The sequence below is a fragment of the Anomaloglossus baeobatrachus genome, chromosome 2, assembly GCF_048569485.1.
Source record: "Anomaloglossus baeobatrachus isolate aAnoBae1 chromosome 2, aAnoBae1.hap1, whole genome shotgun sequence".
NCBI lineage: Eukaryota > Metazoa > Chordata > Amphibia > Anura > Aromobatidae > Anomaloglossus > Anomaloglossus baeobatrachus.
This window is the reverse complement of record NC_134354.1, coordinates 677,025,251-677,050,176: the sequence shown is the minus strand read 5'-3', so window position 1 is coordinate 677,050,176 and position 24,926 is coordinate 677,025,251. Positions and strand designations below refer to the sequence as shown.

Here is a 24,926-nt window from a genome sequence, read left to right as displayed (position 1 = left end):
AAATAAAACAGCCAATCTCAGAACAAAAGCTATGCTTAAAATCAGCATCCTAGCACCACTATAGCACTGGCTTAACTTTATGTATATAAATCCTGATGGCTGGTTCTCTTTAATTAAGTGAAGACCTGTCAATCAACCGGAATGGAAAAAGGATAACTACTGAGGAGACACGTACATGACCAGTCTGCCCATGTGCTGTACTACGGAATTCTGTCCCTGAGCCTGAGCCATGCAGAGCTTGGTTTGGATCTTGTAACAGGTTTTCTTTAAGCATATAGATCTACTTTAAGATCTATCTGTACTAATGATGAGAGAGCATGCATTGCTAACCACTGCTCGGGTACACTCTGAACTCGGCAGAGTTTTGCTGGTGCTCAAATGTGTCGTTTGTGAAAGATCTGATGTAAACAGCCGTCTTCCTTCAGTGAATGATGGGAACCACCACCTCAGTGAGAACCATTTGCAGTATCAGAATGAGTGAATGCAGTATGCAAAAAAGAAAACACAGCTCACCCTCCCCTGGAATTGCTCCGTTTATGGCTGGCTGTATATGGGCGGAAAGCCGGACTGCCTAATAATTGACTTCCGTTATACTCGTTACTCGTGTTGACCTCATAAGAGTGTCCAACCTGCTTGACTAGAGTGAAGAGCACTCGAGCACTTTTGGGTTCGCTCATCATTAAGATGTACTATTCCAACTGCTGCATGCTGGTATTACGTACACAAACTGTCCGAACCAAAAAAAAAATAGATAAAATCTTAAAGCACCTTAGCATATTATAAACTAAAATATAGAAGCCATTTTCACCTTAGTGATAATCGACTATTTCCGATGCTTCCCATTTCGCGGTTGGCATCTGTGCTTCCTGCAGCTGATCACATGCAGCACAGCCTCGTGAGCACCCATCATAAACCAAAAGAAAAGTACAAATGCAGTGTATACACGCTTTTTAAGAGAATGAAAGCTTGACGAATAAGTAGTGTTCAAAAGGAAAAAAAAATATTTTTGTGTATTATTCCTTTTTTAAGTACAAAAAAGAAGGTTTGCATGTGAAGCTTTGTATCCATGTGAGTCACTGATAGCCCTACCTATGCTCGGAACTGAGTATGAGTCATAGAAAATATTAATAGTGTTCAGGAATGATAGGAATACAGGATGTTTTATTTATATAGTGAGAATCTTTAATTCCCATAATTCCCCCTGTTCCCTTTGAGGACTTTTATGATGGAACAACAAATACTTACATAATACACTAATGTATAGTGCTGTACAATAGTCAAAACAGCAAATCTTACAGAAGAAGAGCTTACAATATAAAGGATAAAATGACATTTATAAAGATACAGCTGAGCAGATGGGCTGAGATAGTACAAAACACTCACCCGGAACTGAGAAAAATCGGAGTACGTTTCGTCGTATGTCTTCCGATGTGCTTCCAAAAGAACGTCAATAAATTTTTGTTGTTCTTCTGACATCTTGGGTCTTTGTGATTCTCGCAGCGCCTCCTCATTTTTACGTTTCATTATCATGTCCCTCTTTCTCTGCACTTCTTCATCGGTTAGGATAACTAAAACAATACAAAAAACATTGTTTGTAAGATGAAATATCATTTAGGTCTGTCTGAAATGATATCAGGGTTAGGTCTACAGGAGGACATCAAAAACTTCCAGGGAGTTTGCATTATGTCCCCTTCACAAGTGCGTGTAAAACAGGTATGCGTGACACGGGCCGTTTTTCCCATCTGTGCAGTATTAGTATTGGTGGGATTATGGGCTGGGGAAGGGGTGAATATTCATTCCATTAACTAGCCGGCATGTGACTATATACTTCGGACTTACAGCAACACAACGGAGAAACATATACCAATAAAAAAGAGAATTTTGTTTACTTACCGTAAATTCTTTTTCTTATAGTTCCGACATGGGAGACCCAGACCATGGGTGTATAGCTTCTGCCTCCGGAGGACACACAAAGTACTACACTAAAAAGTGTAGCTCCTCCCTCCTAGCATATACACCCCTTGGATAACCAAATCTAGCCAGTTTAGTGCAAAAGCTGAAGGAGGACATCCACCCACAAGTAGAGATAGAGCAAAACCCGGAACAACCGGAACCTGTCTACAACAACAGCCGGTGAAAACACACGGAACAAGAAAACTGCCAACAGGCAACAGGGAGGGTGCTGGGTCTCCCATGTCGGAACTATAAGAAAAAGAATTTACGGTAAGTAAACAAAATTGTCTTTTTCTTCATCGTTCCTTATGGGAGACCCAGACCATGGGACGTCTCAAAGCAGTCCATGGGTGGGAAATAAACAGAAAACTGAGAAGTAGGCAAAACCTAACTTCACAAATGGGCGACAGCCGCCTGAAGGATGCGTCTGCCCAAGCTCGCATCTGCCGAAGCATGAGCATGCACTTGGTAGTGCTTCGAAAAGGTGTGCAGGCTAGACCAAGTGGCAGCCTGACAGACCTGCTGAGCCGTAGCCTGGTGCCTGAAAGCCCAAGAGGCACCGACAGCTCTGGTCGAATGCGCCTTGATCCCCGGCGGGGGAGGCACCTGAGTGCACTGGTAGGCATCGGATATGGCCGACCTAATCCAACGAGCTAGGGTTGGTTTAGAAGCAGAGAGACCCTTGCGCTGACCTGTGGTCAGCACAAAAAGAGAGGTGCACCGCCTAAGAACAGCGGTGCGTGACACATAGATCCGGAGCGCCCGCACCAGATCTAAAGTATGCAACGCTTTCTCAAAGCGATGCACAGGAGCCGGACAAAAGGAAGGCAATGAAATGTCCTGGTTAAGGTGGAAAGGAGACACCACCTGAGGGAGAAAGTCCGGAGTCGGACGGAGAACCACCTTGTCTTGGTGAAAAACCAAAAAAGGTGACTCCGAAGAGAGCGCAGCCAAATCAGAGACTCTCCTGAGAGAAGTTATGGCCACCAGAAAAACGACCTTCTGTGAAAGTCGAAACAAAGAAACCTCCCCAAGAGGCTCAAAGGGGGGTTTCTGTAAGGCCGTGAGGACCAGATTAAGGTCCCAGGGATCCAAAGGCCGCCGGTAAGGTGGAATGATGTGAGATGCGCCCTGCATGAAGGTGCGCACCTGGGCCAGTCGGGCGATACGCCGCTGGAACAACACTGACAGAGCCGAGACCTGTCCCTTAAGGGAATTGAGGGATAGTCCTAGCTGCAGACCGGACTGTAGAAAGGACAGGATGGTCGGCAAGGAAAAAGGCCAAGGGGCATGCCCGGAAGAACGACACCAGGACAGGAAAATTCTCCAAGTCCTGTGGTAAATCTTGGCCGAGGAAGACTTCCGAGCCTGAGTCATAGTGGAGATGACTTCGGGAGGAATGCCGGAAGCCGTCAGGATCCAGGACTCAAGAGCCACGCCGTCAATCTGAGAGCTGCAGAATTCTGGCGGAAAAACGGACCTTGTGAGAGAAGGTCTGGGCGGTCCGGGAGATGCCACGGCACCTCTACGGACAGACGGAGCAGGTCTGGGTACCAAGCTCGCCTGGGCCAGTCTGGAGCAATGAGTATGACCCGACGGCCCTCCATTCTGATCTTGCGCAGGACTCTGGGCAAGAGAGCTAGAGGGGGAAACACGTAAGACAGACGGAACTGGGACAAATCCTGAACCAGCGCGTCCGCTGCAAAGGCCTGAGGATCGTAGGAGCGAGCCACGTAAACCGGGACCTTGTTGTTGTGCCGGGATGCCATTAGATCCACTTCCGGAGTGCCCCACTTGCGGCAGATTGACCGGAACACTGCCGGATGCAGAGCCCACTCGCCGCTGTCCATGGTTTGACGGCTGAGATAATCTGCCTCCCAGTTTTCTACGCCTGGGATGTGGACTGCGGATATGGTGGACTTTGAGTCCTCCGTCCACTGAAGGATGCGTTGAACCTCCAACATTGCCAGGCGGCTGCGAGTCCCGCCCTGGTGATTGATGTAGGCAACTGCTGTCGCGTTGTCTGACTGGACTCGAATGTGCTTGCCCGCCAACAGGTGGTGAAAGGCTACGAGAGCTAGAAGCACAGCTCTGATCTCCAGCACATTGATTAGGAGGGCTGATTCGGACGGAGTCCAAGTGTCCTGTGCTCGGTGGTGGAGAAATACTGCTCCCCAGCCGGATAGACTGGCATCCGTGGTGAGAATCACCCAGGACGGGATCAGGAAGGAGCGTCCCTGAGACAGAGAGAGGGGCCGAAGCCACCACTGAAGAGAGCTCTTGGTCTGTGGCGACAGAGCCACCAACTTGTGCAAGGAAGAAGTCCGCTTGTCCCAACAGCGGAGAATGTCCAGCTGCAGAGAACGCAGATGGAACTGGGCAAAGGGAACCGCTTCCATTGACGCCACCATCTGACCCAGCACCTGCATGAGGTGCCTGATGGAATGACGGCGGGGCCTCAACAGAGAGCGCACCGCCAGATGGAGGGACTGCTGTTTGACTAAGGGCAGCTTCACGAGTGCCGGCAGAGTCTCGAATTGCATCCCTAGGTACGTAAGTTTTTTGGTCGGGGTCAGAGTGGACTTGGGCAGATTGACAAGCCACCCGAACTGAACAAGAGTGGCGAGAGTGAGCGAGACACTCCGCTGACAGTCTGCACTGGATGAAGCCTTGACAAGAAGGTCGTCCAGGTAGGGAATCACTGCCAACCCCTGGAGGTGCAGAACTGCAACCACTGCTGCCATGACCTTGGTAAATACTCGAGGGGCCGTGGCTAACCCGAAGGGGAGAGCCACGAATTGGAAATGTTCCTCTCCGATTGCAAAACGTAGCCAACGCTGGTGTGAAACTGCAATTGGCACATGCAGATAGGCATCTCTGATGTCGATGGATGCCAGGAAATCTCCTTGGGTCATTGAGGCAATGACTGATCACAGAGACTCCATGCGAAAATGCCGCACCTGAACATGCTTGTTGAGAAGCTTGAGATCCAGGATGGGCCGGAAGGAACCGTCCTTTTTGGGGACTAGGAAGAGATTTGAGTAAAAACCTCTGAACCGTTCCCTGGCGGGAACCGGTACAATTACTCCGTTGGCCTGTAAGGATGCCAAGGCCTGAGAGAAGGCGGCGGCCTTGCAGCAGGGGGGAGTTGACAGAAAAAATCTGTTTGGCGGGCTGGAAGAGAACTCTATCCTGTAGCCGTGGGAGATGATATCCCGCACCCACTGATTGGAGACGTGTTGAAACCACACGTCGCCAAAGTGGGAGAGCCTGCCACCGACCAAGGACGTTGCTGGCTCGGCCAGATAGTCAAGAGGAGGCTGCCTTGGTGGCAGCAGCTCCTGCGGACCTTTGTGGACGCGGCTTCTTGCGCCAGGTGGGCTTCTGGTCCTTGGCTGAGTTAGTGGACGAGGCCGAGGGCTTAGAGGAACGAAAGGAACGAAACCTCGACTGGTTCCTGCCCTGGACAGGTTTCCTGGGTTTAGTCTGTGGCAAGGAAGTACTCTTTCCGCCAGTAGCCTCCTTAATAATTTCATCCAGCTGTTCACCGAACAGCCTGGACCCGGCAAATGGGAGCCCAGCAAGGTACTTCTTTGAAGAAGCATCTGCCTTCCACTCTCGCAGCCACAAAATCCTGCGGATAGCGAGGGAATCAGCGGAGGCCACCGCAGTGCGGTGAGAAGCCTCCAGCATGGCAGACATGGCGTAGGCTGAAAAGGCTGAAGCCTGGGAAGTTAAGGCAACCAATTCAGGCATAGAGTCCCTAGTGAGGGAATGCATCTCCTCTAGGGAAGCAGAGATGGCTTTGAGAGCCCCCACTGCTGCAAAGGAAGGGGAGAACGAGGCCCCTGCCTCCTCATAGACAGACTTGGCCAGGAGGTCAACCTGATGGTCAGTGGGATCCTTAAGGGAGGTGCCATTAGCTACAGATACAACTGTCCGGGCTGAGAGTCTAGACACCGGAGGGTCTACCTTTGGTGAGTGAGCCCACTCCTTGACCACCTCTGGTGGAAAAGGAAAACGGTCATCAGAACCACGCTTTGGGAAGCGTTTGTCAGGACAGGCTCTGGGCTTGGACACAGTGGCTTGAAAACTGGAGTGGTTAAAGAACACACTCCTTGTTCTCTTAGGCAAGGTAAACTGGTGCTTTTCTGCCAGAGAGAGTTGCTCCTCTGATACTGCCGGATTGAGGTCCAGTACAGAATTAATGGACGCAATCAAATCACTAACATCCGCATCACCCTCGGTCAGATCAATGGGGCACATGGAGGTAGCGTCCGAGCCCCCAGTAAAGACATCCTCCTCGTCCTGCGAGTCGGCTCGTGAATCGGAGCCGCGGAACGAGGAAGGAGAGGGGACCCTGCATCTCCTTTTAGGAGGACGGGGTCTGGGAGCAGATGAAGAATCCTCTGTGAGCTCTGCAGAGCGAGCCGAAGCAGCAGAGGCGCCCTGAGAAGGGGGCTGATGCATGCTCAGCAGAGCCCGGGACAATTCTCCCATGGAGTCGGCAAAGGACTTGGAGATAGCCTTAGAAAACGATTCTACCCAAGCCGGGGGTTCAGCCACTGGGGCCGGAGGGACCACTGGGGAGACTCCAGGCTGAGGCACCACCATGTTAGAGCAGGCATCACAATGTGGATATGTGCTCGGTTCAGGCAGTATGAGCTTACATGCAGTGCATATTGAGTACAGCCTTGGAGCCTTGCTCCTAGTGTGAGACATGCTGCTGAGGTGGAGGCTCTGCAGTAAAGAACACACTCCTTCAGAATGACCCCCAGAGAGTATATAATAAAGTCCACAACCGGAGGTTGTGGCTTACCAGACCGTTTTGTGTGCCTTCCGGATCCCACAGCTCGGACCCCCAGACAGGTTGCAGAGATGCAGCAGCCAGCGCCGATCAGTGTGAGAATGCTGATAAAATGGCACCGGAGGGAGGAGGGGGGGCGGGGCCTAGTCCAAGAGCGGGAACCGGAGGGCCAAGGAGATATCCAGGGGAGGGAAACATCTCCTCAGAGAGGAGTGTCCTCCCCTGAGCTGAACGGCCGGTGGGCGGCGCCGCACTGTCCCTCTGCATGACTGACATGCAGGGGCAGTGAAAACGAAAGTAGGCCGCAGCCGAAGCCGGGGCCTAAATTTTACAATGCGGCCAGCGAGCAGGCACCCTCGCCGCGGTTCTCAGGTGAAAACCACAGAACCGGCCGGAAATGTCACCAAAGTAACCTGACACACTCTCCCCAACAATAAAGATACAAAGGACCCCCTGCAATAACGTCTCAAATACTTAGCTTGTGAGACGCAGGGCCAGGTCCCTGAGGGATGAGTGCTCCGTCCGGCAGGGTCCTGAAAGGGCTGCGGATGGAGACCGGTCTCCTGCAAAGCAGTGAGAACCGTGCTGGCTCCCACTTCAAGCCAGAGCCCGAGGGATGGTGAAGGAGCGCGGCATGTAAGGCTCCAGCCTTGAAATCAACCTTAACAACACCGCCGACACAGTGGGGTGAGAAGGGACATGCCGGGAGTCCAGCTTGGACCCGCTTTTCTTCAAACTCTTTAAAATCAAAAATCAGATGAGAATGCATGTGTGGATGTGTGCCTCCTGAACACAAAGCATTGAACTGGCTAGATTTGGTTATCCAGGGGGTGTATATGCTAGGAGGGAGGAGCTACACTTTTTAGTGTAGTACTTTGTGTGTCCTCCGGAGGCAGAAGCTATACCCCCATGGTCTGGGTCTCCCATAAGGAACGATGAAGAAAGTTACATATTCTGAAAGTGCTGCCCAAGTGCTCTTTCAGGATACTATTAGTAAGATGATACGCAACTAGGTCTTATTTTTGGTGTAAGGCTTATATTTTAAGCATTCTCCAAAGAGGCTGAAAAATCCTGCAAAGGTTTATTTTTGGGGTAGATCTTATTTTCGGTGAAACACGGTATCAGTGATGAGTATAATGTATTATATGCTTTTTAACTAGACCTGTGTCTATTCAGGAATAATTGTAATTGGCTAGAAAAGTCTGCATGAAAGTGAAAACACCATTTTGTTAGTCATCTTTTTGTTTATGTTTGTCAACCAAAATCACAATCCTATGCCGTCTGATCTACGAGGATATATGAGACACTGAAGGCATTCCTATAAAGAGCCAAGACGAACCTCATAACAGTCCATACTCATGCTGGGAACTGGCAATGTGAAACTTTGACACAAGGCTGCATTCACACATCATTGCTATGTTGTTTCTGAGATGCCGCCAACTGAACTAAACACGTTGATCGCAGTTTGCAAATAACATAATTTAGAGCACTTCTACTATTCGGCCATTAAAAAAAAAAGTGATATAATTCTCAAACCATGTTGATCACCATTTTGCCACATTTCAGTCCGAGTAAATGCAGCATATGACTACAGTGACTCATTCTAGTACTGTCCATTTTTTGTTATTTTTTTTTCCACACAGCTCACTGACCCATATGTGAGGCCCTGGCGCTGCCAGGTGGTCACACACAAAATAGACCCCCACACAACACCTTCCCTCATAGGGTTACACCGAGACAACAAAACCCTAGTCACCCCCCCCCCAGGGTAGTAAAGGCACACCAGTGGGCGGCACCAGGCGGAAGGAAAACGCCCACCTAGGGGTGTAGAGAATCCGGGGCGTGAAAAGAGACAGTTTGAGTTGGAGTTTTGAGTTGAGTACAGATGAGAAAGGAGAGGAGAGGAGAGAGTGAAAGTTCAAGTGGAAGTCAGAGAGAGAAAATGCGTCGGGGTTGGAGCCCCGGCGTACTGGCTAGGTGGCAGACGGTGGTCCGTGTCTGTCAGGAGATGGGAAGACGGCTGCTGGAGATCACAGGTGGACCGGGACAGGGTAGGAGCCCGTCGGTACCGACACTGGAGAACTGACCAAGAAACCGTGCACAGAGGGGGTAGCTGAACCCTGAAGCAGAGACTGGAACCACCGGCTTTGTTAATTCACCAGTTGAGGACAGGATTACAGGTCCTGTCCCACCCAAAGTCCCAAAAGAGCAGACCAGCAGCCCACCGCGGGGGATAGAGCATTCGCCAGGGCCCCTTTAGATCCCACGGGTGAGCGTCTGCGGGCAAGGCTCCCACCCGTAGTTCGGAAGCGGTCTCCCGTGTTCCACGCCGGGAAGTCCAAAGAGAACTAAAACAATGCAGAGGAAAGCGACACAGACCATCACCCCAGGTGAGGGATCAGAATACACCCGGCCGCGGCGGCCAGCCACTGTCACCTTGGTTTGCCGTTGGTCTTGTGTGATTGACTGTGAGTACACTAACATCCCCCGGTGTGACCGGGTGCGCCGGCCCCTGCAACCACCATCCTCAGCACGGAGACACTGGGCCCCGGCGCATCCAACCCTAGCCAGGGAGGGGTTAATATCCAGCTGCTATCCCATCGCCGTCGGGTGCTCCCCAACAGCAGCGGTGGTGCTACATCTCACCACATACCGTGGGTGGCGTCACAAAGTGCTCACAGCAATCCCCGTACATATACGTCCCCTTTTATTTGAAGTGTCCGCGCTACCCCCGGGTCCGGAAAATCCTTCGATCCACACTGCGGATCCGGATCCGAGCAGCCCGACTGCTGGCGTGGGGGCAGCACACATACATATTCATTGAACCATACATACAGCTCTGGCAAACATTAGGAGACCACTGCACAGTTTTATAAAAATCAGCATCTCTACATGTCTGGCAGCCATTCCAGTGTCAGTTCAATTCCAACCAGAGTACACCTCATTCTACTTAATGTGCTTCTGATTAGGTAATCACCTGAACCAAATCTTATTTAACAAGGGAAAGTATAAAAAAAACACTGCTGTGGTCTTCCCAATCCTCTTGCAATAGGACAAGCTGGATGGCAAAACAAGTGCTAGTAATATCCCAAAAGTAATAGGAATAAAAAAAATACATTTTAAACATGTCAAATTAGTTGAAAAGAAACGTCTTGAGTGAGGAAAAGAAGGGCTGAATTCTTGCTTTACTAGCAGAGGAATATTGTGAGCGTCATGTTGCCTCCATCCTTAAAATTTCTAAGATGGTAGTCCATTACAACAAGGTCAAGCAGCAGACATTGGGGACAACAAAGCTACAGACCGGCAGAGGGCAAAAGCGACTCTCCACTGACCGGGATGACAGTCATCTTATTCGAATGTCACTCAGCAACTGCAGGATGACATCAAGAGACCTAAAAAAGGAATGGCAAATGGCAGCTGGGGTGAAGTGCACGACAAGAACAGTTCGTAACAGGCTCCTAGAGGCAGGGCTCAAGTCATGTAAAGCTAGAAAAAAAGCCTTTCATCAATGAGAAGCAAAGGAGAGCCAAGATGAAGTTTGCCAAAGACCATAAGGATTGGACTATAGAGGACTGGAGGGCTGTGGAGTCGGTAAGCCAAACCTCCGACTCCGACTCCGACTCCTCAAATTCTCTTGCACCGACTCCGACTCCGGCTCCGACTCCGGCTCCGACTCCGGCTCCGACTCCTACATATATTGCTTATAGTTAGGTGAAAAATTTATTGTAGTACATGAATATGTGTATGTGAACATCAGACATTTAATAATTTTTATGATACAATAATCAAGATATTTGGATAGAACATAAAATATATTTATTGGAATACAACTTTAGAACACAAAAAACTGTAATAAATTGTAAATATGTAATACACTATGTAATATACAGTAGATTACATATATATCTTGTGTGTGTATATACACTGTGTGTGTATATATATATATATATATATATATATATATATATATATATATATATATATATATATATATATATATATATTACATATTTACAATTTATTAGTTTTTTGTGTTCTAAAGTTGTATTCCAATAAATATTTTATGTTCTATCCAAATATCTTGATTATTGTATCATAAAAACAATTAAATGTCTGATGTTCACATTGTACTACAATAAATGTTTCACTTAAATATAAGCATTATACTAAATATTATTTAGTAAAATATTCAGCACATTCTGCATTGCACTCCTGTCCCCAATTTATTATATATTTTAGGAGTCGGAGTCGGTGCATTTTATACCGACTCCGACTCCGACTCCGACTCCACCAAAATGAGCTCCGACTCCGACTCCACGACTCCGACTCCGACTCCACAGCCCTGGGAGTAAGGTAATCTTCTCTGATGAGTCTTAATTTTCAGCTTTGCCCAACACATGGTCGTCTAATGGTTAGACGGAAACCTGGAGACGCGTACAAGCCAGAGTTGTCTTGCACCCACTGTGAAATTTGGTGGAGGATCGGTGATGATATGCGGATGCTTCAGCAAGGCTGGAATTTGGCAGATTAAACTTTGCGAAGGTTGTATGAATCAAGCCGCATACAAAAGGTATCCTGGAAACAGTTGCTTCCTTCTGCTCAGGCAATGTTCCCCAACTCTGAGGACTGTTTTTTCCAGGACAATGCGCCATGCTACACAGCTAGGTCAATCACGGTGTAGATGAAGGACCACCACATCAAAACTCTGTCATAGCCAGCCTAATCTCCAGACCTGAACCCCATTGAAAACCTCTGGAATGTAATCAAGAGGAAGATGGATAGTCACAAGCTATCAAGAAAAGAAGAACTGCTTAAATTTTTGCACCAGGAGTGGCATAAGGTCACCCAAAAGCAGTGTGAAAGACTGGTGGAAAGCATGCCAAGACACATAAAAGTTGTGATTAAAAAAATCATGGTTATTCCACAAAATATTGATTTCTGAACTCTTCCTGAGCTTGTTTTCTTTGCATTATTTGCAGTCTGAACCAATGCATTTTTTTGTTATTTTGACCATTTCTCATTTTCAGAAAATAAATACAATATGTATTGCTTGGAAATTTGGAGACATGTTGTCAGCAGTTTATAGAATAAAAGAACAATTTACATTTTACTCAAAAATATATCTATAAAGAGAATAACTGTAAATTTTGCAGTGGTCTCTTAATTTTTGCCAGAGCTGTATATCTGTTTTAAAAGTGGATCCATGTCTCCAGTCCATGAGACAAATCTGTTTTTTTAGATCAAACTCATTAAAGTCTGTTGGATGTGTAAAAACGGATGGAACATAGAAGACTTTGTACTTCAGCGTTTCTCTTAAGGCCCCGTTACACGCAGCGACATCGCTAACAAGATATCGCTGGGGTCACGGATTTCGTGACGCACATCCAGCCTTGTTAGCGACGTCATTGCGTGTGACACCTACGAGCGACCACTAACGATCACAAATATTCACCAAATCGTGGATCATTGACACGTCGTTCATTTTGAAAATATCGTTGCTCGTGCTGGACGCAGGTTTTTTGTTGTTCCTGAGGCAACACACATCGCTGCGTGTGACACCCTGGGAATGACGAACAACAGCGTTCCTGCATCCTCCGGCAACGAGGTGGGAGTGACTTGAATTCGGCTACTCTCCTCCCCTCCGCTTCTATTGATGGCCCGCTAATTGACGCCGCATGAACCGCCCCCTTAAAAAAGAGGTTGTTTGCTGGCCACAGTGACGTCGTTAAGAAGGTATGTGCGTGTGACGTGTACTACCGATATTGTTCGCCACGGGCAGTGATTTGCCCGTGACGCACAAACGACGGGGGCGGGTGCTTTCACGAGCGTCATCGCTAGCGATGTCCCTGCGTGTAAAGCAGCCTTTAGTTTCAGCTATTTTTAATTGATCCACTGCTAAGAGTCGATGGGTATGAAAAGTTCAGGTAGACTACCTGCTTCAGTGAAGAAAATGGATGAAAAAAAAATGGAGACAGCTAGGATGACGACAGAAAAATGCTAAGATATGTGAGTGTAGCCGGAGGGCTTCTATTTATTGAAATGAAAGGAAAATGACCACAGAGACCTGAGCAAAGATTTTGAAATTCAAATTCACTGGTTTTGCCAAATTTTTCCTGGGAATTAGATTTGCAGCAAATCTATATGCTGCAACTCAAAAGTGCTGCAGAACTCAAATTTTCCCTGATATGATATGTATGACACAGTGACTCGTCTAACCCTCTTATCAAATGTATCTGTATTGCTGTCACACACACACACACACACACACACACACACACACATCCAGTTTCTTTTTGTTTTATCTCCCTATCTCTTTGACTAAGCTGTAATGTCCTTTCACTATCCAGACACTACAAAAAGGCTGCTGAATTCCCTACTTCTGCTTTTATACAGTCTATGATAGTTTCTCCTGATTGACAGTGCTATACCATGTGACATTATAGCTTTTTGTCATTATGAGGAAGCAGACCCAGCTGTAACAAAGATCTTTCTGTGGCTGAGTCAATCTTCTATAATGTGTAAAATGGCCATGGCTATTATTGTCGATTTGCTCAAAGTGAACTGCAAATTTTTCAAAGTTGTCTTGTCCTATAAATTCCTACGTAAATTGACACTAATTTCATTTGCATCAAATCGATTCATTCATCTCTAAATACAGACATGGGGTTCTAAATTTTTTTAAAAAAATGTAATGCGGGGTTTACACACTACGACATCGTTAATGAATTATCGTCGTGGTCACGTGGTTTGTGACGCACATCCGGGATCATTAACGATATCGCAGCGTGTGACATTTATGAGCGACCTTAAACGATCGCAAAAGCGGTCAAAATCGTTTGCCGCGGAGAGGTCGTCCTGAATCAAAAAATAGTTTTCTTTTTTTTAGCGATGTTGTTCCTCGTTCCTGCGGCACCACACATCACTATGTGTGACACCGCAGGAGCAACGAACATCTCCTTACCTGCCTCCGCCGCCAATGCGGAAGGAAGGAGGTGGGCGGGATGTTACGTCCCACTCATCTCCGCCCCTCCGCTTCTATTGGACGCCTGCCGTGTGACATCGCTGTGACGCCGCACGAACCGCCCCCTTAGAAAGGAGGTGGGTCGCCGGCCAGAGCGACGTTGCAGAGCAGGTAAGTGTGACGCTGCCGTAGTGATGTTCGCTATGGCAGCGATCACACAATATCGCACGTACGACGGGGGCGGGTGCTATCGCGCTCGACATCGCTAGCCAATGCTAGCGATGTCGCAGCATGTAAACCCCGCTTTAGTCTTACGTGAAACCTATGGTCCAGCAAGAGTTTAGACGGAATAATTAATAATGTATTCCTTACTGTACAAAATTGTAAATTAAGAATTCTGCATGTAAAGCAGCAAACTGATTTTACATACAATTTCTCTTTTATGTCAGGTCAGGCAGTTTGTGATTTTGCTTCTCATTTTGGAGACGTCTGATGTAAGCTTTTTTTATTGCACATTTGTTCCGCAAACTGGCAAAAGATTAACATTATAATTATACACTGACTGTGGCCTCTCTATTATCTATTAGGAGGTTCAGGATGAAATTTGGAAAGACATGGGCACAGTCATGTAATTTCCTTTAGAAGACAGAAATAATCGATTTTTGTGAACTTACAAATGCTGACGTAAAAACATAGGCTGTATAGTCTGGCTAGAGATAAATCACAATGGGTGTATTTTCTTTTAATTAAAGACTCCAAACGTAGAGCAGGAAGATAGTCATCATCTGGGCGTCTGGATAATGTGGTTTGGATGAAGTTTTGCACTAATCAGCAAACAAAAATAATGTTCAGAAAGAACGGTTACATTAATACTGCCATTCTGGGGAACCATCCACTTTCCCTGGGGCACTTTCTGTGCATGGTAAAGTCATGATCTCACAAATAAGTTTGGACCTGCATTTTGCAGTCATTGGTTATTCTAAGGGTCGCACTAATGTGTGTATATATATATATATATATATATATATATATATATATATATATATATATATATATATATATATATATATATATAATAAATTATATATGTATATAATAATAAATTATATATATATATGTATATTTAATTCCACGGCGCTTTACAGACATCGACAACACTGTCTCCATTGGAGCTCACTATAATTATGGTGCCACCATAATCTCATTGCGAGGCGACCAATAAAGCCACAAAAAGCCCCCTCTTTATATACAATTTATTCTGTGGGTACGTGGATGCTATTGATATACAGCTTTGGCAAAAATTAAGAGACCACTGCAAAATGTTCAGTTTTTCTGATTTTTCTCTTTATAGGTATATTTTTGAGTAAAATGTAAATTGTTCTTTTACAGAGCCCAGGCTGCTGTGTAGAATGTAAAAATCACTTTATAATACTCACTTAGGAGGTCGCTGTGGTTGAGTTGGGCCATCTGAGCGTCTCTGTTGTTCGATGCCGGCGCTTCCCCTTTCAGCCATCTTCGTCCTCTTTCTGAAGCCTGTGCGTATGACGCATCCTACGTCATACACACTCGTCGGCCCCGCGCAGGCACACTAAATACTTTGATCTGCCCTGCTCAGGGCAGATCAAAGTGTGCCTGCGCAGGACCTCAGTGCCGGCGAGTGTGTATGATATAGGACGCGCCGGCTTCTGAAGAAGGAGAACAAAGATGGCCGAAAGAGGAGACACCGGTTCCGGAAGACGGCGTCACCCATTTGACCAGTCTGTACCGGAGCAACCTCCTAGGTGAGTATTATAAAGTGTTTTTTATGTTCTACACAGAGGCCTGGGCTCTTATATACAGCATGTTAGAATGCTATATATAAGAGCTCACTGGTGGTGGCCGCAGCTTATAGGTCCGAAAACTGGTGACAGGTTCCCTTTATAGTACCACTTTAAGAATCACTGGATTGGGATGAAGTGGATTAGCCCCATTTATGCATTCAATTTTTTTCTTGCACTGAACAGATTTCAGAACCAAATTGCAACATGCTGTGAATATTTCCTTATGCCAAATAAAGCTCACAAAAAAATGGAGATTTGCCGTAACTTGAATAACATTGGTCTGAGTGCAATCCATTTTTTTTTTCAATCAGATTGCAGTCGTCCAATTTATACGTTCGTGTGAATGAGATCTAATGAGTGAAATGCAAATATATATAATATATATATTACAGCTTGATTTCCACTCAGGAAAGTCCACAGCGGAAATGTCCCATGTACACATAACCTCACAGAAGCACTTGACGACCCTAAAACAACTTTCTTGAGGGAGGGTAGGGTGGAGGAGTTTGTAAGCTTACACTGCTCCCAATGGAACAAATATAAGAGTTGTGGAATTTACTAACAGCTAAAAATACTAAACTTAAAAGGGTTACACTCGCAAGGGTGGATAAAATAACTATATAAATAGAAACATTTATATACTTTCTTCATTCAATATAATTACAAAACATAACATAAAATGTTCCATCACATTGCAAGATATTTCTGAAATCTACACTTCATTAAGGGCTGTTTCACACGTCAGTGAAAAACACTGACGTTTTTCACTGACGTGTAAAACACGCACATGTCCCTGCGTGTGCCGTGATTCACGGCACACGTGGGTTGTGTAAGTGCAATCCGGGCTCCGTTCTCCGTGGCCCGTGATTGCACTTAGAAAACAACTCACCTGTGCGCGCTCCCACTGTCCATGGTGCTGATCGCTCCCGCGGTGCAGCATCCGGCCGGCGCTGACCCCCGCAGCAGCTGCTTCCGGGTCGGCTGTGTCGCGCATAATGCGCGACAATAATGAGCCGGCTCAGAAGCAGCAGGCTGCACGGGCTGCAGAGGACATCGCTGGAGCCGGGTGAGTAAAAATGATTTTTATTTTAAAAGCACGTTTTTTTCTGGCACATGTTTCACGGACCACACCACTGCGTGGTCCGTGGGACATCAGTGATGCCAGAAAAAATGGACATGTCTCCGTGCGGCAATCACGCACACGCGGGTACGCCGCACGGAGACACGTGCAGTGAAAAATCACTGACGTGTGAGCAGACCCATTCATTATAATGGGTCTGCATATGTCAGTGATTCTGGTACGTTTAAAAAAAAGCACAAACGTACCAGAATCACTGACGTGTGAAAGGGGCCTAAGGGGCTAAAAATCATTTTTGCAATTGGGTTTCATAAAAAATTGTGCACAGTTTGGCAACAACAAGCTCTTTATTTCCCAGCAAATTAACATTGATGTGGTTTGTGATCAGAAATCAGTCGACAGGAGGCGGGAAAAAAGAGAGATTAAAGGAGTTACAAACTCACCGTCATAGCGGACTGACTGACGGATTCCTAGTTAATGTATTCTGCAAAAAGCAATAGTGGAAGACAAGATAGAAAAGGCAACTAGTGCAACATTTTTCATGAAACCCAAATGCAAAAATTATTTTTAACCCAAAATATATGCATTTAAAGGGGTTGTAAACTACTAGGACAACCCCTTCTGATTCCTCAGGTTTCCCGCAGGTAAAATAATAAATCCTATACTCCCCTCTCGTACTGGCGCTGTTCGAGCACTGCCACGGCTCGCGGTGCTGGGGCTCACGTGTGGTTATGACGCGAGCAACCTCACATCTGGAACAGCACCGATATAGGGGGCCAGTATAGGTATTATTTTTTACCTGTGGGAAATATGTTGACGCAGAAGGGGTTGTCCCAGTAATTTGCAACCCCTTCAAAGGGGATGTCCACTAAATGGACAGATCTTACTCATTCTGCTTGTTTGCACTGGTAAAAATATAAATAAATAAGCCTATACTCCTCTCTGGTGCAGCCGTGGTTCCAGCGATGTCTGAAGCCGCGTTCTTGGGGCCCATGTGACATTGTTATGACAAGTGGGCCCTGCAACCAATCAGCGCCCACTGTATGTTTCCCCATCTTCGGACATTCGAGCAGGATGTGAGCTCTGCGCTGACTTCCTGGTTCAATGTCCAAAGGTGGGGAGAAGGAAGCTGGCACTGATTGGTCGTAGGGTCCGCGTGTCATGACAATGTCACATGGGCCCTGGGAACACTGCTTCATATTTCCATAGTCACAATACAAAACATATTTCCAAGCCAATAAAACACTGTAGAAAAAAAACTTTATTAAGGAATTCTTAAGCTATGTTCACACTTCCGTTATTTTGTATCAGTCACAATCCGCCGCTCTGAGAAACAACATAATCCGTTTGGCGGATTCTGTTGTCTCCCATAGACTTAAATGAGTGGCGGATTGCGACTGATGACCTTTCGTTGCACCCGCCGCGCGACGCATCAGTCGTTTAGTGACTGACCATCATGATTCCGTCGTAATCCGTCAGGAGGCATAATGTATGTCAATGGTGCAGGATTCCATTGTCATGCGTCACGTGACGGATTCCAGTGCCATATTCTGTCTCGTTGTAGTGAGCATGCCCAGTATGTCAGGCTTAAGTTGGAAATAGTCTGAAATTATGCCTTGGAATTATTCTCTCTCTCTCGCTCTCTCTCTTTCTCTCTCTCTCCCTCTTTCTCACTCTCTCCTCTCCTCCGATTGTTTTTATACTTAAATCATTTCACAAACAGAATCCGTTTTTTTATGACAATCAATTCCATTTCTTGTCACCCGTTGTACAACACATCAGTCATAAGCGTCAAACAACGCATGTGACGGATACAAATAATGGAAATGTGAACTTAGCCTTGTATCAAGCAGTTTTGGCATATAGCAAAAAATAAGTATTAACATGTGGAAAGGTTTAATTAAAGCAGATATAGACAGTAATTACCTCCTTATCTTACTCTGGGTTAGTGATGATGAATGGTTGGTGGCAGCTATGAAGAACAGTCTTTAAATATAGCAAAATATTTACTAAGCTTTTCATGTAGATTTACAGTGCTGGCCAAAAGTATTGGCACCCCTGCAATTCTGTCAGATAATACTCAGTTTCTTCTTGAAAATGATTGCAGTCACAAATTCTTTGGTATTATTATCTTCATTTATTTTGCTTGAAATGAAAAAACACAAAAGAGAATGAAACAAAAATCAAATCATTTCACACAAAACTCCAAAAATGGGCCAGACCAAAGTATTGGCACCCTTAGCCTTATACTTGATTGTACAACCTTTAGCCAAAATAACTGCGAACAACCGCTTCCGGTAACCATCAATGAGTTTCTTACAATGCTCTGCTGGAATTTTAGACCATTCTTCTTCGGCAAACTGCTCCAGGTCCCTGAGATTTGAAGGATGCCTTCTCCAAACTGCCATTTTGAGATCTCTCCACAGGTGTTCTATGGGATTCAGGTCTGGACTCATTGCTGGCCACTTTAGTAGTCTCCAGTGCTTTCTATCAAACCATTTTCTAGTGCTTTTTGAAGTGTGTTTTGGGTCACTGTCCTGCTGGAAGACCCATGAGGGAGACCCAGCTTTCTCACACTGGGCTCTACATTATGCTGCAAAATTTGTTGGTAGTCTTCAGACTTCATAATGCCATGCACATGGTCAAGCAGTCCAGTGCCAGAGGCAGCAAAGCAACACCAAAACATCAGGGAACCTCCGCCATTTTTGACTGTAGGGACCGTGTTCTTTTCTTTCAATGCCTCTTTTTTTTCCTGTAAACTCTATGTTGATGGCTTTTCCCAAAAAGCTCTACTTTTGTCTCATCTGACCAGAGAACATTCTTCCAAAACGTTTTAGGCTTTCTCTGGTAAGTTTTAGCAAACTCCAGCCTGGCTTTTTTATGTCTCGGGGTAAGAAGTGGGGTCTTCCTGGGTATCCTACCATACAGTCCCTTTTCATTCAGACGCCGACGGATAGTACGGGTTGACACTGTTGTATCCTCGGACTGCAGGGCAGCTTGAACTTGTTTGGATGTTAGTCGAGGTTCTTTATCCACCATCTGCACAATCTTGCGTTGAAATCTCTCGTCAATTTTTCTTTTCCTTCCACATCTAGGGAGGTTAGCCACAGTGCCATGGGCTTTACACTTCTTGATGACACTGCGCACCGTAGACACAGGAACTTTCAGGTCTTTAGAGATGGACTTGTAGCCTTGAGATTGCTCATGCTTCCTCACAATTTGGATTCTCAAGTCCTCAGACAGTTCTTTGGTCTTCTTTCTTTTCTCCATGCTCAATGTGGTACACACAAGGACACAGGACAGAGGTTGAGTCAACATTAATCCATGTCAACTGGCTGCAAGTGTGATTTAGTTATTGCCAACACCTGTTAGGTGCCACAGGTAAGTTACAGGTGCTGTTAATTACACAAATTAGAGAAGCATCACATGATTTTTCAAACAGTGCCAATACTTTTGTCCACCCCCTTTTTTATGTTTCGTGTGGAATTAAATCCACTTTGGCTTTATGACAATTTGTTGTTTTTTTTTTTTCATTGAAGACAAATTAAATGAAGATAATAATACCAAAGAATTTGTGAATGTAATCATTTTCAGGAAGAAACTGAGTATTATCTGACAGAATTGCAGGGGTGCCAATACTTTTGGCCAGCACTGTAAGTAGCATTGTGTGGTGTTTTTGACGATTTTTTCGGCGCACTTTTGTTAAGATTTCATGGTACCAGCAAAGTAAATGAGATTCCTGAAGCCTCACGCAAAAATTTCTTATTTTTACTTGTAGATTTGCAGCAGATTACAGTTTATCAATTCTTGCAATGTTTTTTGCGGCTTTCAGTCACAGGTATGTGCACATGTTCATTATTTATAGCAATAAATTCTGCTGCAAATCCTGCTGCATTGGCAAGAAAAAGGCTGCGTAAAATACACTTGTTTTTGTCATTTTATTTACATGGGTTTTTTGTTGCAGATTCTTCCCCAATCTTTAGTATGAGTGAAATCTGTAGCAAAAATGTTGAAAGAATTGAATCCTCCAGATTTATATCTGCTGCCAATCTGCAAGGAATAAATAACCAACAATTGCCTGAGACTTCAGAAATCTAAATAAGGCTCTGTGCTTATTTCATGTTTTTTTCCTTGCAGATTTTAATCAATACTGTAAGGAAAAAGCATCCCAGCAAAGTCTATGAGAATCCTGACTTGCTGTGCACACGCTGCTTCTTTTGTCCTTGCAGATTTTCCTGCTGAAAAAATGAGCAAAATGTCAATTGTTTCTGCATTATTTTCTAGGTTTAATAATCCCCTGTAGAGCTTTATCACTACAGTGGATTATATTGCAGCATTTGCCTCACACAGCATGGTATGTGAGGTTCTCCGTAACTCAGTAACCCGGGGTCATCATGGTGATGACCCAGGGTTGCCATAGCAGCGATCAGGTCCCTGTGATCACATTCCAGGGACTCGATCGCCAGGGAGAAGTAAGCGATTCCTCTCCCTGCCTCCTCAATGCTGCATTCATCACATTGAATGCAGCAATCAGGGGGTTAAATCTGCTGGGAGCGGCGCGGGCACCGGTGCAGGCAGTGAGAGCCGGGTCCCAGTTGTAACATCAACTGGAGGCCCGGCGGCGATCATGGGAATACAGTGCCTGAACCCCCGCAATCGCCATGACTAAAAAAAAAAAAAAAGCAGGACAAAAAGCATGTGAAAAAAATGTACAAATGCAATCAAAAAAAGTTTTTCAGCTGCTTTTTTTTTTTTTTGCTAAAACATGCTTTTGAATGTGCAGAAAAGAAGCACACAAAAAAAACAACTTGGGCACATAGCCTAAGTTTATGTTTTGTGACAAAGCTGTGCACAAAAAATGTGACAGAAAACGCAACGTGTGCGCAGATTCATACAGATGAATGGAAAAAAATCCGCAACAAAAACCACATGTAAAAAAAAAAAACAACAAAAACAAGTAAAAAACGAGAATTTTTCCTGCCAACACATCAGGATTTCCAGCAGAATTTTCTGCGGCAAATCTTGAACATGTGCACATAGCCTTAAGGCCGCTTTACACGCTGTGATATCGTGACCGATATCGCTAGCATGGGTACCCGCCCCCATCGGTTGTACGACACTGGTAAATCGCTGCCCATGGCGCACAACATCGCACGCACCCGTCACACTACTTACCTGCCCTGCGACGTCGCTGTGACCGGCGAACCGCCTCCTTTTTAAGAGGGCAGTTCGTTCAGCGTCATCACAGTAGCGTCACTGAACCGCCGCCTAATAGAAGCGGAGGGGCAGAGATGAGCGGGACGTAACATCCCGCCCACCTCCTTGCTTCCGCATTTCGGGCGGCCGCAGGTAAGGAGAGGTTCCTCGTTCCTGCGGTGTCACACGGAGCGATGTGTGCTGCCGCAGGAACGAGGAACAACTTCGTTACTGCTGCAGTAACGATATTTGAGAATGGACCCCCATGTCACCGATGAGCGATTTTTCCTGTTTTTGCGACGATGAAAAATCGCTCATAGGTGTCACACACAACGGCATCGCTAAAGCGACCGGATGTGCGTCACAAAATCCGTGACCCCAACGAGTTCACTTGAGCGATGTCGTAGCATGTAAAGCCCGCTTAAGTCTTTCACGGCTGAGATTGTTTATGACAAAAAGGAGAAGGTTCTTTAGTGATGTGTGCTGCCGCAGGAACGACGATCTACATCGTTACTGCAGCAGCAACGACATTCGAGAATGGACCCCCATGTCATCGATGAGCAATTTTGCACGTTTTTGCGACGATGCAAAATTGCTCATAGGTGTCACATGCAACGGCATCGCTAAAGCGACCGTGACCCCCAACGAGATCGCTTGAGTGATGTTGCAGCGTGTAAAGCGGCCTTTACAGTAAATCTTGCTCTTCATTTAAATCTAGGTATCCAGAACCAACAATTACGAAACATCCAAAACGTGACTTTTTGGCAATGAAAAGTTTTTCCATGTCAGTTTCTATTTTTATCCGTCTAGATCACGGTCCTTTCATTATTGAGCGCTTTATAACCAGGCTTATTAATTAACTTGACGGAGACTGTCTCAGTGCATGAAGTCTATGGGAAGGTCATAGATGTGTTTTTCTAATGGACGGGTACACTAGTACTGAATCACTCGGTATCACAATGCCCTACGTTTTTACATACAATATAGCATCTCCTGAGGTTGACTTCATCTCTTCTCTCGGTCTGAACTTGAAATGTTTTTGTTTATCTTGACAAACAAAATGTTCGCTTTTAATGTCATGTAGGGATCATCTATGCTCCATCCCATACGTTGTATTTCCACGTTTATATTGAATTCAATGCTTTTCTTACTGTTCAAACCTGATTGCTAACAATAAAGTGTGGGGCAAACGTGAAAGAGGCATCATCTGCTTTCTACAAATAAAACAAAAACTTCCATTTTCAACAGTTATTTCGAGAACAAAGCCTTCTGTAACCAAAGGTGAACTAGCCCGCAAACATCAACACATGCCAATGTCATGTCAGTCACAATAAAGATGCTACATTTACTCCTCCACCAGCTCCGAGGTTATAATTCACTTCTAACATCCAAAACTGTATTGTCATCCTTGTTACTTACATTCCTTCATCATGCCTATATCAACGCATCGCTTCAGTCGGCAGGACTGGCAGTGTCGTCTATTATCTTTGGTTATTCTACAGTCGCCATTAAAGGGACAAGTGAAAACTGCTTTCCTCTTCATGCTTCTCCTAAAAAAAAAACGGAACACAAGAAACTAAAATCAAATGGAGAACAGACCCAATCTGTTTCTGCAATATAAGGCTACGTTCACACTTCCATTTGTCAGTTTCTCACAACGGAATTTATGCCTAAAACGGACCCTTTGCGTAACTGATGCAGAGGAACCGCATCCATGTTATAGGATCCATCTGGGTTCCGTTGTATGTCCGTTTTTAGAGGGCCAGTCAGAAAACATTCTGAGTGGACACCGAAAAGAACCCAGACAAACCCCCCAAAGATCAATATGGTCCCTCAGCTTCTGTTTTCATCAGTTATGATCCATTTTGAACACTAATTCTATTAATCTGTTCCTAAAAGGGATCAGACAAACAGAACACCCATATGGAGGGGTGAACGTGGCCAGACGAGGTTTCACCAGCATTAATTTATTTTCATTTTTCTATATTTGGTATTTTTCCTGTGAGTGAAAATGTTACTGAATGCAAAACTGCACTGAATATTGAGACAAAAATCAAGAATAAAACAATCTGACGTTTATGATTATCATACTATGCACTGTTATGCACTTAATTGGAGAAATTTACTGAGGAAAAAAAGCACAAAAAGGGCCTATGTGCTCCATAACAATATTAGGTTAATCCAAACTCATTTTCACCCAGGCTAACATTAGTATTATGGTTGCCTTCAAAGGGCCGCTTGTAATTGTAAGGGCTCATACAGATATTCATGCAACACGGTACCATCATGGACTGCGTTGCACAAACTGGCCAGGGGCTGTATGAGAGCTGTCCCCGGTAGAAGGGCTATATGAGGTCTGTCCTTGGGTAGAGGGGTTACATGACAACTGTCCCAGAGTAGTAGGCTTGTACAAGAGCAGTGCTTGGGAAGAGGGGCTATATGACAGCTGTTGCTGCGTAGTTAAGTTGTACGAGAGTTGTCCCTGGGTTGTAGGGCTATACTGCAGCTATCTCTGGGTTGTAGGAATATAAGAGCTGTCCCTGGGTAGTAGGGCCATGCAACAGTTGTCCCTGAGTAATAAGACTATATGACAGCTGTCCCTGGGTAGTAGGACTATACGACAGCTGTTCATGGGTCCTAGCACTAGGGTTGTAGGGCTATCCACAGGCTGTCTCTGGGTTGCAGGGCTAAAGGCACTGTCCTTGAGGTGTAGGGCTAAAGGTTCTGTCCCTCCCTGGGTTGTAGGGCTAACGGAGCTGTCCCTGAGGTGTAAATTCCACCACAAGCTTCCCCCAAGCATTGCACACACCCCATATCCCACCACAGTGCATACACAGAGCATAATAAACCCCTAAAATCCCATCACACGCATTGCCTTAATATTGTACACTCCCGCAAACCCCACAAATTCATCTTGCCAGCATTGCACACCCTCAAACTCTCACCACTAGCATCTCCTAGCATTATAGACCCCCAAATTTCACCATAGGCATCCTCCCTAAATATCACACACTCCCCAAAATCCCACCACAGGAATCCCTCCAGCATTAGAGACTAACAAAATCCCACTGCAGCCATCCCCCAGTATTGTACATCACACAAAGCCCACCA

General features: G+C 45.5%; 1 protein-coding gene across 1 annotated transcript in view; it reads right to left on the bottom strand.

Moving 5' to 3' along the window:
* Window positions 1-24,926, bottom strand: part of VDR (vitamin D receptor) — a 235,163-nt gene that overhangs the window by 34,754 nt on the left and 175,483 nt on the right. Inside the window, exons 4-5 of the mRNA XM_075334510.1 lie at window positions 23,235-23,365; window positions 1,384-1,568 (exon numbers count right to left, since the gene is read on the bottom strand). Of these exons, the coding sequence (XP_075190625.1) occupies window positions 1,384-1,568; window positions 23,235-23,365 (316 nt within the window). The remainder of the gene's footprint in view (window positions 1-1,383; window positions 1,569-23,234; window positions 23,366-24,926) is intronic.